This window comes from Andrographis paniculata, unplaced genomic scaffold (genome assembly GCF_009805555.1).
Source record: "Andrographis paniculata isolate CXL003 unplaced genomic scaffold, ASM980555v1 Contig62END, whole genome shotgun sequence".
NCBI lineage: Eukaryota > Viridiplantae > Streptophyta > Magnoliopsida > Lamiales > Acanthaceae > Andrographis > Andrographis paniculata.
This window is the reverse complement of record NW_026137598.1, coordinates 7,391,812-7,403,203: the sequence shown is the minus strand read 5'-3', so window position 1 is coordinate 7,403,203 and position 11,392 is coordinate 7,391,812. Positions and strand designations below refer to the sequence as shown.

General features: G+C 35.7%; 2 protein-coding genes across 6 annotated transcripts; one reads left to right on the top strand and one right to left on the bottom strand.

Moving 5' to 3' along the window:
- Positions 1–164: 164 nt before the first annotated feature.
- LOC127260474 (gibberellin 2-beta-dioxygenase 8-like) lies at positions 165–1,577 on the top strand. The gene is made up of 3 exons (XM_051288206.1): positions 165–649; positions 768–1,122; positions 1,339–1,577. The coding sequence occupies exons 1-3, from the start codon at positions 165–167 to the stop codon at positions 1,570–1,572; spliced, it is 1,074 nt and encodes a 357-aa protein (XP_051144163.1). The 3' UTR covers positions 1,573–1,577.
- Positions 1,578–1,622: 45 nt separating this feature from the next.
- Positions 1,623–10,106, bottom strand: LOC127260984 (katanin p80 WD40 repeat-containing subunit B1 homolog KTN80.4-like). Of its 5 annotated transcripts, none has more exons than XM_051289087.1 (19): positions 9,833–10,105; positions 9,506–9,727; positions 8,530–8,660; positions 8,120–8,237; positions 7,796–8,022; positions 7,226–7,328; positions 6,235–6,305; positions 6,015–6,089; positions 5,788–5,931; positions 5,470–5,689; positions 4,864–5,376; positions 4,353–4,412; positions 4,159–4,256; positions 3,839–3,985; positions 3,271–3,345; positions 3,052–3,164; positions 2,500–2,616; positions 2,337–2,405; positions 1,623–2,258 (listed from the first exon to the last, which is right to left on the bottom strand). In XM_051289087.1, exons 2-19 carry the CDS (start codon positions 9,537–9,539, stop codon positions 2,195–2,197), a joined length of 2,379 nt encoding a protein of 792 aa, XP_051145044.1. In that variant the 5' UTR covers positions 9,540–9,727; positions 9,833–10,105; the 3' UTR covers positions 1,623–2,194. The 5 variants fall into 5 exon arrangements, with proteins under 5 accessions (XP_051145044.1, XP_051145045.1, XP_051145041.1 ...); XM_051289088.1 differs by having other exon boundaries at positions 3,839–3,964; XM_051289084.1 differs by having other exon boundaries at positions 1,623–2,405; positions 9,833–10,106.
- Positions 10,107–11,392: the final 1,286 nt, after the last annotated feature.

The following is an 11,392-nucleotide window of genomic DNA, read 5'->3' as shown; positions in this document are numbered from 1 at the left end:
ATGACAATTGTCGCAACCTCCTATGGCTCTTCTTGTTATGCCCTAATTAATTTGTTGCCGTCCCACCCCCCAACCCCCCTAAACCCTATAAATACCTCATTAAATCTTACCTAAAGATACATCGGGTTGAGTTGGGTAGAGTCGAGTCAAGTTGAGTTTCAAGAATGGTGACCTTCAACTTCAAGGACTCATCCAATCCACCCTTAGCCGATCACTACGTCAAACTCACAACCTCAAAAACTAATTCATATCAAGAAACCGGGCTAAGGTTATCGCGACAAGAAAGCAAACCAGATGAGTCGGAAGAGCTGCCATTGATAGACCTAAGTGGGCTGGCGAGCGCAGATGAAGAAGAGAGAGCCAAATGCGCTAGCAAAATAGCGTCAGCCTCGACTGAATGGGGGTTCTTCCAAGTGGTGAATCATGGGGTGAGCCCAAAACTCCTTAGCCAAATGAGAAGAGAGCAAGTGAAGCTTTTCAATGAATCTTTCTCATGGAAATCTACTTGTCGGCTCCTCAATAACTCGTATCGTTGGGGGACACCTACAGCCACCTCTCCAGAGCAATTCTCCTGGTCGGAAGCCTTTCACATGCCGCTCAATAAGGTCTCCGATCCAGCATGCTATGGAGAGGAGCTCTCCTCGATGAGGTAACGCATAATCACACTACCAATATCAAACATCCATCCTATACTCAAAAAAATTATAGTTCAGATGTTGCAAAGACACAAACAATTAAATTAAGATAAGATAACGATGTTGGTGTAGGGAAGTGGTGATGGAATATGCAGAAGCAATGCAGAGAGTGGCGAAATTGGTAGCAGAAGTTCTGATCACAAACTTGGGACAAAAAATGGAGGCATTTGAGGAGCAAATAAGGTGCGATGAACAAACCTGTTATCTTCGAATGAATCGTTATCCAGCTGCATCAGGAAGCGGAGGATCGCCATTGATATCACAAGAAAGAATAATCCATGGACTGGTTCCCCACACAGACAGTGACTTTCTTACAATACTTCACCAAGACCAAGTTGGGGGGCTTCACCTCATCAAAGACTCCAAATGGGTAGCTGTCAAACCTGTCCAGAATGCACTCATTGTCAACCTTGGTGATCTTTTTCAGGTATGTATTTTTCAACCACAAAAATCCCATCTCATCCCATATTCCCATCACATCACATCAAATACATTGAATTTGTCATCTTATGCCTGTCCTCAAATAATATAACATTACCTAATGTTGGTTGGCACAGACATTACATATTTTAATTATATATATACTACACATGGAATCATTCGAAATATAAATAAATGGATAAAATTAAAGTACCTGGTGCAGGCATGGAGCAATGACCTGTACAAGAGTGTGGAGCACAGAGTGATCGCCAATCCCAACATGGAAAGATTCTCAGTGGCCTATTTCCTATGCCCTTCACATGATTCAGTGATTGGGAGCTGCTGCAATCACCCTTCTGTTTATAAAAGCTTTACCTTTGGAGAATACAGAAGAAAAGTTCAAGAAGATTCTAGAATTTTTGGCCGTAAAGTGGGCCTTTCCAGATTCCTCAGATAAACATAAATATATTTATACACAGCACACACTGCAGATGCAAAATACATTCATTCAGATTCAAAATATGAAGTAGATTGATAGATATTCTTAGGGGGAATATCATATCCAGATGGTACAATAAAGTATCATGCGTAGCCGATACATGGCAATCTCAAATCATTCTTGAATTGTACAATGGAACTCATTCTAACCTTTCATCTCAATAACTAAGCACAATTGTAGTGTAGCTTTTCCGACAAGCCATACCATACCCGTCAGGTAAAGCTATAAATTAACTTGAGAGAAACCGAGTTTGTACAAATCGCACTAAACTATAATCCTCTTCTCAGGAAACACAAACAATCCATCAGCTTTTTAATCAATAACCAGAAGTTGACACTTGAGTTAGACAACAAATAAGGCAGGATTGAATCCACCAACCACGGCAGCGCTCAGCAGTTAACCTTTGAATGGCAGTAAGCATGTTGCTCGTCGAGTATGTTTAAGTTAAGATAAAGAATCAGTCAGTACTTCCACCGAGCATGTACACAGATTGCTAACAATAGAAGGGAAACTTGTCTAGACTCCCTCAAGCAGTACCGTAACTGTATACATCCAGTGTAAAATTATGAATATTGGTTACTCATGAAACATCCTGAAGTGCCAAATTCAGTTCATGTGCAGACTTGGCAATAGATCCACCTCTTCTGCAAATTGAAAGAGCAAACAGAAATTGAAAATTTGTACTGAGAGGGTGCAGAGTTTGAGAAAGAAAAAATGCATACCTGGAAAGGACTGGTAGGCAATGTTTTACTTTCTCAAGTTCAACATAGCAAACATTGCAGCGTTCCAGCCTTGAGAAGGTAAAAACAAAGATCTTCCAGTCAGAATCTTTTTCAAGAAATAACAATTGCCAGAAGTTGTATTCAAGGGATAAGAGAACAAAACCTTTGCTCTGCTTCTATGTCTACACCCACAGATGCTGGCGCCGATACTGAAGAGTAGATCACGGAGCCAAACACTCTGACCAATTTCAAAAGCATATCTAGTGCAATATCTTGATGCCTAAAGATAAATGATTGAACATATTTAACAAGAGCAAATTCAACATAAGTTGTTACCAAATAAATAAATGAACATTGGCCTTCAAACAGGATACAAAACCTAAACCTAGTAGAAATTCTACCATGAAATTATTTTTACTATACATAACTACTTTCGTATGGATATACAGAGTCAAAAAAACCAACAAGTTGCAAACAGCTACTACTAAGCTACAGGTCTATACGATTTACCAGCAATTAGATGGAGCATTTGATGAAGTGCCCCCATCATAAACAATGTACATAGAAATATATAATCTACACAAGGTTAATGAGATAGCCTTATTGTGTGTTGAATATTACTTATCTTCGATGATTTTTTCACGATATTAACCAAAGAATGACCATGAATTTCTACTGTAGGAAACCAACAACAGGAATCTGGGCATCTTTTTACCTATCCATCTCACTTTCAACAAGTTCACTAAGGAGTGGCAGGAGACATGAACAAATATCTAGTGTCACCATATCAGTTTTGTCTGCCAATATGCTTATTACATCAGCAAGCACCTGCAGATGAATAAAACAAGTAAATACAATCAGTAAATCAAATGTCCGGGACAAGCAGAGCACACTTATTAACATTCACGCTATTGACACACTTATTAATACTCACACTATGATCGCTCATTTTTCCGATTGAATTAAGCGCCCCTTTGATATCATGTCTTTGCCAGAAGTTGAAGATTACCTGTGGTTGACAACAACATTACAATGGTACTAATAATATTAACACATAGATAATCTATTGAATGAATCTAACACTAAATAAAACAGCATTCATAAAATAAGGATTTACACAAGAGATACAAGCAAGAAAATTTAGATTTGCGTGCGGAAAATGACGGGAAAAGTTCTTTTTCTTAGTAAGATGGACTAATCCTACTGAATCCAACAGTGTTGAGGTCCTTTATATATCTTTTGCTATAGTCAAACCAGAAGAATAGATTTACTTAAATAATTGGACAGAACTCTTGAGTGCACTAGTTATTCCATTACAGTACTACTCTCAGTTACATAGGGATTGTTATCTCATTAATCCAGGTACACTTCCTTGCATTAAAGAACAAACAACTGTCAGCCGTACAGTCTACATAGAGAATGCACACTGGAAATTTGTTGAAAATATATGAATTGTCAGATTTTAGATTGGAGTAAATTTCAACATTAAGACTGTGAAATACCTGTAGTTTGCTCATACGAGACTTCATTATTCCCATAAATTGATTGTGCATTTCCATTAAGTCCACAACAGCATCCTCATCGTTAGCAGAAACTGACTCATTTTCCTCAGTTACAGGATAGCTTCTCTGTGATGGTAGAGAGACAAACTATAAAAATTGTCATCATTATCTGCTTGTCTAGTAAATAGTTTACTGATTGAGAATCCAATGAACTGGATGAACAGAGCAGACAGCTGAGACCATCATTTTAAAATTTAAAAACAGAAAGTTAATGTGTGGATCTAGTGAAGTGGTTTGTCGAAATTTTAGATTGTACTTACAGCAGATAATTTTCCAGATACATTGGCCGATGTACGACCAGGACGAAAGGAGCTTCTGCCCCTATTCTCCCATGTTGAAGTAATAGAATGTGTTCTACCTAAGATATGAACAAGAAGAAGCATGTGTTTACAAGTTATCAAAGACTGCTCAGCCTCTAGCAACCAAATCTAAATTGCTTCTAAAAGGTAAATACCTCCTCTTTTATCTTCTATATGAGATGTATCCATATCCATATTATTTGCCCGAAATTCATCTGCAGCCAGATAAATTGGTTAGCGGAAAGAGTAAACTAAACCACTAATAGTTCAAAATATGCAGGATGATATAATAATTCAAAAGCAATTTGAGGCTATATCAGCATTTAAAACTGTACAGATATTGAGGCTTTTAAAGTTGTTAGAATGGTAGGAGATACTATTTGGACCCAAAATATATTAAAGTACAATTATTTATAAATCATGCACTTGATTTGCAACTGAATAAATCACTGCACCCATCAACCATGTTAGTTCCTTGATTGCATTTCATACAAGTTATTAATATGCATTCTAAGCCAAAAGATCTCATGGCATAGCAAAATAGAAAGTTCAGTTCACCAAACCCACAGAAAAAAAGAACAAATACTAGCCATTACCGAAATCTAAATATTACTAAGTTTTCAAAAAGCGTTTCGAAAAAAGCAAAGTTGGAGAAGGGATTCATACAATTTTCAGGCTGATATCTGGAAAAAGCATCAAAAGTTGCATTCGTATCAACTTTTCTCGAAATCACAGGTTTATCGTCTCTGTGTTTTCTGTCAGCCATGGAAACTCCAGCAACTGAGATCTTCGATGAAGTATCACCACCCCTATCTGAGACACCCAAATCCATATGCCTTGAGAACTCGTTATCGGGTTGACAAGAAATATTTGGCCTCTCATTATCCTCTCTCGAATTAATAAGCCTGCGAAGCTCAGATGTCCTAGTCTGCAAAGGAAGAGGTACAGCTTTAACTGTAGCATCTTCTTTTCCGGATTCAGCAGCCTGCTCTAGCTTTGAATTATTTCTAGGCACAACTATGGGTATTACGTCTGATCTGTTGAATACAGATACACTTGTTGGTTGAACCTTAACAGGTTGTCGTTTCAGGTTTGTTGAGTTAGCAACTCCAGATGAATTGGTCTGGGTTGTTTTTGGAACATTTGACCTTTGTGGAGTGCTCGGAGTACTAACAGTAGCTTCAATAAAAATGTATGGAGACCATTTAATACAACTTCAAATGTAAGTGCATTTAGAGATAAGACAAAGAAGCAGTAAAAGAAGCAGCTTACAAGCAATAGATTTGGTATCCTTGTTAAGATCTGAACTTTGCTGAGCAGAGAGCCTCGTGAGAGAACGGGTTTCCTTCACAGGATCGGAATTTGAAATGGAAAGCCTTCCCAAATTGGCCTTTACCTTTTCCTCAGTTAGTAGACTTGAGCCACCAGAATTAGATTTTGCATCCTCACCATTCATTCGAGCAGTGCTGCCCATTGCATAAGGTTCAATACGCTGGCAACATCACAAAATAAAGATTCAAAAGTTTGCAATTCAATGGAGACCACGAAAAAGCTTAATGGTTAACAATGTTAACAAAGTTTGAATTATACCGAAATATCCACAACCCATACTCCAACACAACTTTGATTAAATGAGCATCCAAGAAGCTTCCCTTCATGTACATTCATGTCTGACAATTTAGACCACCCCACATCAACAGTATCATGACTTCTAATCGGTTCCCATGAGAACACCTTTGAGAAATAGACAAAAAAGGATGAACCATTCAATCTCTCTAATACGTGAGCAGCAACAAATTGAACATGTCTGTACTTACTTTCAAATTCTCATGCAAACCACAAAGCAGAGTTCTTCCATCAGGATTAAAGGTCATACAGCGCACTCCTGTGGTCTGGATTTGGAAGATGTGATCAATATTTATGCAGAACCCATCCAACAAATATTAACAAAGCTTAAAATTAAGTAGTGACATAGAAAATATTGATTAGCAGCCAAAAAATACATGGGGAAGCATAGAAATCATATCGAATATTAACCTCAGGCCCAGCAGAACCAATTAGCTCAAATGTTTCAAGATCCCAGAATTTCACAGTTCGATCAGCTGAGCCTGCAAGAAATTTATAAGACTATTACAACAATGAACATAGAATAGTTAAAAGAAGAATAATTAGATACAAGTTCAAATAGAAATTCAAAAAACATAAATCAGCACAATGCCAGCAAATACTAGTTTAAGATTTAAAAGCCTGTGTTAGTTTAAACCACAAACTCAAGTCTCTCTGTGTGCAAAATACCACAGGAATAAATTTGTTGCAAACAGCAGCCGAAAACTGGTAGCTTTAGACATCTACACAAGAGCACAGTAATTCTCTGATGATGAACCAAGCACATGGCTAGTATACATGGGCTATAAGTGGATAGAAGTAAAAAGAACAAAATGAGAGAGAGAAAGCTACAACATGGGCTAAAGTCTTAAGAGCTACAAGACTACACAATTTCTGACTCTATCCTAGACACTAGAACCAGAGCCAATCTAGAGAACAATAGAACATCATGTGGTATTATCTAAAGAACATTAGTATCTAGTTTCTCCTTTCTTTAGAAAAATCAGAGATTCCTTATTGTCATGTATCTTACACTTAGCAGCTTTCTTTTTAGTATAATCTCAAAACATGTAATTGAGAAGAAGCTTCATAATAAAAATTCAAAGGAATAAGAATGAAACCGGAACAATGATTCAACTTAAATACATTGCAATTCAAAGTCATCTTCCGTGAAATTTGCACATACAAAGAAAGGCCATCATGATTATACTAAAATATTTCAAGAAATCAGATTGTTGACTAAAACAGATACTGAGGTTTAGGGTCGCACTGCTACTATTCTAACCAATCTTATATTTCTTACGTAGCATTAATAACATAATATTTTCACTCGTTTTTATTTTCTACAATAATAGCTAGCAAAACTTGCAGATGGAAAAGTAGGCATACTCATTTCGCAGGTCATAGATACAAAGCATCTAACCTGTAGCCAGCAAAAATTCATGAGGATGGAAATCAATGCACTGAACTTGGCCTTCATGAAACTTGAAATCATGCAAAAGCTTGCCAGCAGTTAAATCCCAAAGCTGCATTTTTAGGAAAATATAACTAGTAAGAGATGGGACTCGATTCTATGCAATATAGTGTGTATAATCAGTCATTCAGGGTGTATTCGGTTTTGGATTTCGGTTTAAATGGTGAATGGATGTAATGTTTTGTAAGAGGACTTAGTGTATTTCTATAATAATAATAATAATAAACGGCGAAGGTTGCATAATAAATGAACTTAAAAAAAAAAGAGTCACGTTTGAAGCTAGACAACTACAAATTGCCATGTGGCGATATAAATGAATCATCCTATTTAATGTGTGAGCTGACTTTCAAAAGGAAAGTATGGACAGAAACACAAATTAGGCAACTCAAACAAAGTGTATATAATTAGTAACACAACGATCAGATGCTTTAAAATTCAGATGATCCTAGTTTGACCACAGTCAATAAAAAAAATAAAATAAAATAATCCAGACAAGAAATAAAGGAAACCAACTCTAACCTTCACAGTATTGTCCTCACCACCAGATACAACCCACCGCCCATCAGGAGTAAACCTTATTGCATTAACACCTCGGGTGTGACCTTTATATGTGTGTATACATCCCTTCCTTCGAATATCCCATATTTTCAGATTTGTGTCCAGAGATCCAGATGCGAAGAACTCCCCAAATGGATGGAAGTCTAATGATATGCAGTTGGACCGGTGTCCGGTGAGGGTACGAATGACTATAAAAGACACAAAAACAACAGAAAAAACACAAATGTAATTATCTGGATTGAATTCTGCAAGGAGAACCAACAAGGCAGACTGTAGAATGTTTACTCTTAGCCTCCTCCAAATCCCAAAGCTTAATGGTACCACTAGCTGCTCCTGCAGCAACCAAAACCTCTGAAGAATCAAAGCTCACTGAATCTATTCCACTTGAATGGCCAGACAAGCTCTATTCATTGAACCAAGGAGAAAGTTCTCATCAGGTTACCATGTACAAAGGAGACAATGAAAATATTAAAAAATCGGATTTGTAAGAGAATGAAAAGGTAAGATTCATTAAGAAAACAGTAAAAAATGTGGGTCAGTAGGATATTTTTGCAAGTAAAATGAGGCCTGTGTTAGAGATCGGTCATAATGGGAGATCTACCATCAGCTAAAACTTGTTAAAACTAGGAGAACAGTTAACTGAAACAAAATGTTAAACTGCAGAAAATAAAAGACAGAGTGGTAATTCAACTGACCAATATGGCATTTGGCTTGCCAATAGCCCAGAGGTTGACCTTATGATCTTCTCCTCCAGTAACAAGAACCCTTGATGATTTCCTCCCAATCTTTAGGCAATTCACACTTAAAGAATGAGCTACAAATTCCTCTGTAACAAGAATTTTGTTAAGGTCGACAATTTAACATTTCGCTTACTACTAGCTTCTTTAATCCTCAGTTATGCAATTTCAGATCTAAATGCATCATATAATGGAAGGTACCAATAGGCTTTATAAAATCTATGAACTTCACAACAGGCTTCAAATGCATGAAGATAAATTAATATCTTATAATTTTGTTTGTCAAATTATCCTCACTTCTTCTTTCTCCAGAGGGGGAAGATTTATAATGTAAAGTATGAAAACAATAACATCATTCAACAATTAATGTAAATTATTCATAATTATATCATCAGCATTTGTGCCAACTTTCATACATTAACAACTTCCATTTTTAAGTCTGACTATAATATGCAGTCTCTTGCCCTACGGAGGTGTCTGATGCCAACGAAGCAAGAAATTCATCCCCGATTCATTTTCCCACATAGCAGCATGAAATATTAATTTCACATTCTACACAACTATGCATCCAAAAACCCAAAAGTATAAGTTTGTGATGAAATGTTCAAAGTGATGTGCGTGCACAAACAAAGAGAGTGGAATGTGAATGTTCGATTCCATACCAAATATCAAAGTAAACTTTCTTAGCCTGCACTCCCAAAATTTGCTTAAATCTCCCCATCGTATTCTGTCATGCTCTAGAAACTAAAAACAGATGTAGACAAGCATATGAATCTTCTCCCACTAGATCCAACCAAAATGCATCTCAAAACACTACATTTCAAGTTCCGAATCGAACTCACACATGTTAAGTTTCCACAGCGAGAAAAAAACGAATTAAAATAAAGCACGAAATTTAGCAAAGACGGCAACAAACTTTCCGAAACAAGGATACGTAGCTTGTAAGCACGTTTGGTAGTGGTCGTCATTTCCCAACTTTGAAGGTGAAAATCGAAGTGCCCGAAACCCTAGCACAAGCTCCAGCTTAGCGGCAGATCCCAACAAAAAACCACCAGCCCACATTCGAAATCGTTCAAATGCCTTGCAATACCAACCGTTCACGCCATGTTAGGACCAAAAATGGCTGAACAAGTACCAGAAACCCCTTCCCCGATATCTGCCCAAGGAAAATAAAAATTTGTTGTAACAAGCCCAAATTAGCACAAGGATCAAATGAAATAAACAACAGGAAACGCCGTGGGCACGAGGAGTTGCCACATACACATCAATGCACCTATAGTGTAAGTAAAATCACAATGTGAGCGTGAGAGATGGAGAGAGAGAAGGGTATAATAGGTAGGGCAAGATTGAAGAAGAAGGGTTATTTTTCCAGATCCCAGCTCCGCAATCACTTGGGATGACAATCCCGCAGCAGCTTTCAAATCGAAGATCCCTTGGGAGAGTTTAGCAGTCAAATTTTGAATTGGGGTTGGCGTTGCTCTGCCCTGCCCAGTGTTGGTGAATTTTTGGATTTGGGGATTTTTTTTAAAGTTTGGATTTTTGGAGAGGGTGTGAAGTAAAACTGAATCAAACGGACTTCGAGGGTGTTTTCGTAATACTCAAACTTTCCTTTAAGAAAAAAACTTTCCTTGTTTTCTTCTCCATTTTATATTTTTAAATTTCTTTTTTAAATACAAAACTCTCAGTTGTGTTTTACATAAATACATAGTTTTAAAGTTTTTTTCTTTTTTTTTTAATATAAATGGAATATTTCCTTTTGCAAATTATATCCTTCAATTGCAACGTGTTTTTAAAAAATAAAATAAAATATCGAGGAAATGATCACAAATTTGAAATTAACGAAGGGTATAATAGTAATTGAAAAGCAGGCCCAACCCAATTATAGCACAAGGATAGTGTGGGAAGTTGAGTATAAAGGCGAACCCACAAGTCCCGTTGGATCGTCATGGGCCCCACGAGTAATCAATGGCTTTGATTGCTTTAAGAGGTGGATTTTGTTGCATTGCGAAATAAAATGTAGAGTACTCCCCCGCTTCCCACAACGATACTAATCTCTCAATCCTAATAAAGTTGTTTTGTTTTTCTATTTTTGTCTATTTTAAAATAATTATTTTATTTTTTTATTTAGTAATTGTGGTCTTTATTTTATAATAAAATTATTAGTAATTTTTCAAATTACTTATAATTATTACTATAGTCTACTTTTTAAAATCATTCAAAAAGTAAATGTATTTTAGCATTTTATATTTTATTTTATATTCACTTTCAATTAAATACTATTATTCGTTAATATCTGTGTTTACTCCCAATAAGACATTTTTTTTGGAACGAAGGGAGTATTTTTTATTTTTATGTATCTCAATTTAAGGATATCATTTTTTTATTGTAAATGTACTATCTATCTAACATAATTTCAATATATTACATAAATATCATTACTTTATATCACATAATCTAATATGAGCATTTTTTGTCTTTTTTACTATAAATAAATATAATACTAATAATTAAAAATCTACGTTGAAAAAATAAACATTACTCTTCTTCCGGGACGAAGATAGTATTTTTTAGCCTAAGCTATAAAAAAAATTGTGTTACTATATTTACATTAAATATTGATTCTTTTAAAAAAATATATGTATTACTATATATATAGTGAAATTATGTGAAAAAAACATTGAGCAATATTAAAAAGAGAGATAAATATTTTATAATTAAAATAAATTAATTTTGCAAATAAATAGAAAATTTATTTATTAAAGATATATATAAATAAATAAATTTAGAAAGCTTCATATTATAGAGTAATATTTTATAAAAA

What these genes read in the sequence shown, in the direction of transcription:
- LOC127260984 (XM_051289084.1), bottom strand. Translation starts at nt 9,539, where the DNA reads ATGACGACCACTACCAAACGTGCTTACAAGCTAC. An exon ending in GTTTGCATGAGAATTTGAAA is followed by an intron (nt 5,932 to 6,014) that starts GTAAGTACAGAC and finishes TATTTCTCAAAG; the next exon opens with GTGTTCTCATGGGAACCGAT. An exon ending in TATGGGTTGTGGATATTTCG is followed by an intron (nt 5,690 to 5,787) that starts GTATAATTCAAA and finishes TGATGTTGCCAG; the next exon opens with CGTATTGAACCTTATGCAAT.
- LOC127260474 (XM_051288206.1), top strand. Translation starts at nt 165, where the DNA reads ATGGTGACCTTCAACTTCAAGGACTCATCCAATCCACCCTTAGCCGAT. An exon ending in GAGGAGCTCTCCTCGATGAG is followed by an intron (nt 650 to 767) that starts GTAACGCATAAT and finishes ATGTTGGTGTAG; the next exon opens with GGAAGTGGTGATGGAATATG. An exon ending in ACCTTGGTGATCTTTTTCAG is followed by an intron (nt 1,123 to 1,338) that starts GTATGTATTTTT and finishes TACCTGGTGCAG; the next exon opens with GCATGGAGCAATGACCTGTA.